This window comes from Lactuca saligna, chromosome 7, assembly GCF_052625555.1.
Source record: "Lactuca saligna cultivar CGN05327 chromosome 7, ASM5262555v1, whole genome shotgun sequence".
Taxonomy (NCBI): domain Eukaryota; kingdom Viridiplantae; phylum Streptophyta; class Magnoliopsida; order Asterales; family Asteraceae; genus Lactuca; species Lactuca saligna.
The window spans coordinates 69060682-69066743 of NC_136423.1; the positions used below are offsets into that span (position 1 = coordinate 69060682).

General features: G+C 33.2%; 1 protein-coding gene across 1 annotated transcript; it reads right to left on the bottom strand.

Annotated features, from left to right (window-relative positions):
* Positions 1-289: 289 nt before the first annotated feature.
* LOC145003901 (coniferyl alcohol acyltransferase-like) lies at positions 290-4749 on the bottom strand. Its single transcript, XM_078962806.1, has 2 exons — positions 2960-4749; positions 290-1301 (listed from the first exon to the last, which is right to left on the bottom strand). The coding sequence occupies exons 1-2, from the start codon at positions 3671-3673 to the stop codon at positions 354-356; spliced, it is 1662 nt and encodes a 553-aa protein (XP_078818932.1). The 5' UTR covers positions 3674-4749; the 3' UTR covers positions 290-353.
* Positions 4750-6062: the final 1313 nt, after the last annotated feature.

The window sequence follows — 6062 nt, forward strand, 5'->3', positions numbered from 1 at the left end:
CGAACATAGAAGGACTACTTAGCAAAGGCAACAGATCCTTTGGTCACATTATTTGTTGCTTTTGTGTTGAAAACTTGGTCATAAACACCTCTATTTCCAACTATTTGTCTAAATAGCGATCTTAAAACTATCACTAATATTGTTAGTCCATTGTTAAAGTTGCTAAGATATAACTCGTATCTAAATATGTCATCGATTAAAGAAAAAGTCAAAGAAATAACCAATCTAGCGTACACCAAACTTTAAGACCATACATTTACAAAGAGATAAATTACAAAAGAAATCGACATGTAAAATAATAACTCCAATATATATGAATTTGTAAACCATATATTTGTTCAGAGAAACACAAATTAGAAACTCAAATGAGAATTGTTTAAGGGTGTAAACACACCGGGTGCCATATTCTCAATCAAATCCAGATCTTTTTGCTTCAGATGCATGTATACGACCCAGTCTCCATTGTTCTTTGCACTCGGCATTGGAGTTAGGTATCCACTTTGACTACCCCAAGGAAAATGATACGATCCAAACTCTGGCTTTCCCCATCCAAAGTCCATATCCTTAATTGGTAAACCTTGTCCAGATGATACAACTGTAGCCTCACCTTCGATTTCTTTTAATCCGAAATATATCTTAGCAACAGCTGGCTCTGGTCGATGTAACTCTACCCAATCGATCAATCCCCTAAAATGCTCTTCTTTAGTTGCTTTGGCCACAAACTTATGAACCTCATCTGCAACTTCATTAAGTGGCATTGTCTTGAGATCTTCATTCTTTGCGCTACCATATGGGATAGATAGTACATTTCCGAAGTGATTTTCCATGTGAGCTGATGACTTTTCATTATTTTCGTTTAAAAACTGTCGTCCATTAACGACAATTCCCATTCGGGAATTTGTATTCACATTATCATCACCTCCATGTGCTAATAATTTCCATAAGAATGCAGTGAATGATTGGAGTTTGCTTCTTCTTGTTTCCATTGAAGACGCTTGAGACTGAATGCGATTGATTGATTCAGCAGTAATATAATACATGCGACTATAAAGCGTGTCCTGGAAGGAAGGTGGTGGAGGGAGGAATGATATAGGCAAGTACAAACTATCAACGAGTGTGTCATATGTTGGTGGTTTTCGTGGATTCAAGATCGATGTGCGAAAAGATGGAATGTTGGTGATTTGTTTCATTTGTGCAATCTCCGCCCATGAAACTAAGAACATGTTTAATGACTGACCATCTGCTACTCGGTGATCAATAGAGCATGATATTATTATTGATCCACAGTTTAACTCCGTCACCTGTTTCATTTAAATTGGGGTAATTTTACATCAAAGTATGATACAATTGTGTGTTAATCATCTGCAATTTTTTGTTTTGTGGTTGCATAATCTTTTCTCGTGACACGACGACACGAAAAAGTCATAATTCTACACATGGTTCAAATTTTCTGTTCCATATCAAATTATAATATGGATAAATTGCCGTTCCAAATAAACAAAATTATGGTCCGCTCCACAGTAATTTTTAGAATTGCAAAATTGTTTCCTAAAGGATTTCACAAAAAAAGTAAATGTTCTGTAATATGCACAATATATTGTTAAATATATCATATCTTTTTATATTAATAAAAAAATAGTTTTAATTTTTTTTTTTTTTTTTGTTATTTGTCACTTTAATATAGATGGTCATTAAAATTTTGCCAAGTCTCACCAAGATGTATTAGATAAATGACCATCACAATTAATAACATTAAGGTTTTAAATAATACATTTTAAACTTTTTATTGAAACATTTAATTTTATGTGTTATTCAATGGATGAAATTTTAATATTGTGAGATGTCATCTTGATATTTAATTGATTTAAAGTTCAATAGTCATTAATTCTCAAAATGAAAAAAAAAAAAAAAAAAAAAAAAAAAAAAGAAAAAGAAAACTTTGTTATATCTTAATTATTTATTATAAATTATATTTTGTAATATTCTATTAAATTTTGTAACGTTCAATGCATTATAAAAAAATTAATAATAGAGTTGTATTTATTGTAAAAAAAATGATTTGGCAAAAAATATATTAGGATATTAGTTGTAGATTGCAAAATATATATTAGGATATTAGTTGTTTAAATTTTATTTTAAGGATTAAAAAGAAGTGGTCAATCTACCATAGTATTTTCAATGATTTGTTTGCATTTTATTAAATTTAACTTTATTATTTAATGGATATTGAATTGACTATTTAATTTTTAAATAATAAAAACGAAACATTTTTATTTTTTTAAATAAATAACATAATATAGATTTTTAATATTTATTAATATGTTTTTCACTTTTTTTTAAATGTTTTCAATTCTTGTCTTAAGGCATCTCTTATCGTTTTGCATATGAATCTTATTGTCGATATTTGTTAATCTACGATCATACATAAATTATAAAAGCATTAATGACATACCTCATATCATTTTCCCTAGCTACTTCTATTTTCATTTGAGCCATTAGATTAATAAATAAATAAAACACAAAAAGATTAATAGTTTATAATTGGGCAAAAGTCGCAAATAAATAAATCAATAAATATAAAATAATAAATCCAAAATATAAAATTTTCTATAGCTTTTAAAAGAACTACTATTTTTTTTAAACGTATTAACTGAAAATTCAACATATTTTTAACTAGCTGTTAATTAATGCAATCATACATGTAAAAGTGTTTACATAAATCAATTTCTTTTGTTTATGCTTATGTGCCGAAACATTTCCTTATTTACATGCATATTCTTCATGTAATTGTATTATTTTGTTCTCGTTAAAGTCAAGTCATGGGTGGGAAATACGTGAGAATCTTTCAAAAAATATTCAAGCAAAAGTCGCGGCTACTACTTGCACATATGCTTTCCAAATCCAAGGGTGGCAAATGGCAATTGACTAAATAATAATAGTTTTAAGTGTTGTAGTTTACCTGAACTGACAACACGCCACGATTTATCTTCGGTACTAGCTTCCCCTTAACGGAATCGTCAGGACGATGAAAATCTAAGTCTTTCAATTCAATGTCAGCCTGGGCATGCACAAATTCCACTCCACTATTGTTGCACAGTAGCTCTGGTTCCCCTTGATTGTTTTGCACAATCTCACCCGCGAGAGGATAGAATGTCGATAGAGCTTCGGCCAATGATGTCCTAAAGGTCTTTACGACAGTTGCTGGCGACATGGGTACGCCATCCTTTTTCTTGTAACAAAAGAAAACACCAGCGGCAACCGGTGGTAGAAGGAGGTCCAGGTTGGATAGGGGGAGCCAGTGCTTATACGCTGGGGTGATAGATGCTGAAACGACATCTCGATCCTTCACGATCACATGGTAATCAACTGATGACTGTTCCTCCTCGTAATCAAGTTGTGAAGCCTCAAGAGTGGAGTAGTGAAAATGGGAATGAATACGAGTAAGGTTGCCTAGACTTGCATGGAGATAATGGCGAGAAACAATATTACCTGCATTACATTTGTTTATTGATATACGAGAACAGGAAGAGGGTGGAAGAGGGGGTGGTTGTTGTGTACAGCGGCTTAGCTGGTGTGATTTAACGGGACTAGCTTGTTGTGCCCATGGCGCCCTGTTTGATATGAAAAGACCTTTTGCTCTCCCGAGGTTGAGGAGATGGCGATATTTTCTCATAGTCGTGAGAGAGGAGAGGAGCAAGTAAGAGTTTTAATGTTTGAAAGGTAGGCAACATAACACCAACATAGGCATGATTTATAGGGAAGTATTTAGGATATTCATAATTGTTTACTAAAACATTTGGATTATTATATGTGGAACTGTTAATGGATTAATATAGGGTATCATAAAGTAAACCCTATGTATCTGGGTGTAATGTGTGTTGAGCTTAACATACATTGGATTTTTTTAATAACATCATTAATATAACATTTTATTACCCATTATGTTGCATGTTTCCTACCGACTCAATGATCACACTACTCACGCTCCACGAATTGTAACATACATACATACATACAAGAAGGCAGAGCATTGCATTATGTACGACACTTTAGCGACGAATAATCCTTTAGCGACAACATCAAACCAGATAGGTCGTGTGTCGCCGCTAAAATTGTATGATGTCGCTAAAGGTATGCTTTGGTGATTTGTTGGAAGGAAACATGCAGCATGATGCAACAGAAAGGGTTTATTCTCGTAGAAAGAAATAGCGTCGACACCTTTGGCGGCGATAGTATTGTCACTATTGATATCGATCCGTGTGATCCACTTGAGGAGCAATCTTGGCCCTAAAATGTTGACATAATCCGACAACCAATAATCAAGAGAAATGACACGTTCATTTCCCTCCAACTAGTCTTTGCTAATGGTCTAGTGCCGCCGCTCAATGCGTCACCGCTAAAGGGTACCGCACTTTTGTATCACCTTTGTCCCAAATGAACTACGCCTGTGTTGATTTCTATGAAATTTGCGACGACCGATTTCCGTCCCCAAAAAACCTCGTAGCGAGGGTTTGCAAAGGAAACAATCATTATGTCGCAAATGTGACAACGAAATGAAATCCGTTGTAGATGGTATTGTGTCGTGTATACTGTAGTATGATTCCATCACAAAATTTGTGGTTGTGAATCCCTAGCAAATTCTGTAGTAGCGAATCCCTAGCAGCTTTCGTGGTGATGATTCCCTAGAAAATTTCATGGTGCTGAATCCCTAGCAAATTCCGTGGAGGGGATTCCATAGCAAATTTTGTGTTGGTGAATCACTAGCAAATTCAGTGGCGGTGAATCCCTAGCATATTATGTAGTGGTGAATCTCTAGCAAATTACATGGTGGTGATTACCTAACAAATTCATTGGTGGTGAATCCCTATCAAATTCGGTGGCGATGAATCCCTAGCAACTTCCGTGGTGATAACTCCCTAGCAAATTACGTGGTTATGAATCCCTATCAATTTATGTGGTATATATTATATAGCAGATTCCATAGCAAAGATTCCATAAGGACGGATGGATAATCGATCTATAAATTAAATCCAAATTATTTTGTAGTAATATATGAAAACAAAAATAACAAAAAATCAAATAACATTATATCATAAAATAATACAATAATTATTTATTACATTGAAAATCCCTACTAGTTTTGTTGTTCTCTAATAATATTAATAATATACATTGCCAATTTATGTTGTTAATCAACTTGCTCGACTCTTGCGCTGTATAGGTCTTCTTGGGTCTTCAATAGTTTTTTTTAAGCTCTTCGTTTTGTTCTTTTTGTTTAACAACAAGCTCCCTCAATTCTTCCATTTCATCATTTATTTTCGAAAATGTAACATACATTTGTTTTACCATTAATCTTGGGAACCGCTCTTGCAAAATAGTCTAATCCATAAAGTCTTCTTTTTTCGTCATGCTCACTAACAACATCATAAAATATTTTATCATCCTTAAATTTAACACATTCAGCTTCCAGCACTTCCCGTTTTTCTCTATACGCCGCCGACAAAATAATAATAATTTAAATTAAAAAATATCAAAGTTATGAATGACATTAAGGACTAGCTACAATTTTAAAAGTAGAATTGTACTGAAATAAATATTACATGAATTTGTCTATCTTTTTTCATTTGTAAATGTGACTCTGTCACACCCCAAAACCGGGAACGGCGGAAACGTTCTGGGACGGAGGATGTCATGTACAGTATCACAACAATGAATAGTAGTAAACAAGCAACAACATCATCCATTGCATTAATAATATAATTTTAATACAAGTGTTCTGACATGTTTAATAGACACTAAAGTATGAATCAAAATAAAAGATGAGCCTTGAACGAGCTCCATCTTCTCTAAGCCTTGCATCGGTAACTATCTACTGTTGACCTGAGGATACAAGTTACTTTGAAAAAGAGTATCAACTTTAAAACTGGTGATATCATAAGTATTTTAGTGTTTGTATTTGTAATAATGTATTTGTAACACTGTATTTGTAACATTGTATTTGTAAGAATGTATTTGTAAGACTGTATTTGTAAGAATGTATTTGTAAGACTGTATTTGTAAGA

Excerpts from the sequence above, each read along its gene's own strand:
- LOC145003901 (XM_078962806.1), bottom strand. The coding sequence starts at position 3,673 with ATGAGAAAATATCGCCATCTCCTCAACCTCGGGAGAGCAAAAGGTCTT. Across the intron at positions 1,302-2,959 it reads GTGGCGTGTTGTCAGTTCAG|GTGACGGAGTTAAACTGTGG; the intron begins GTAAACTACAAC and ends TAAATGAAACAG.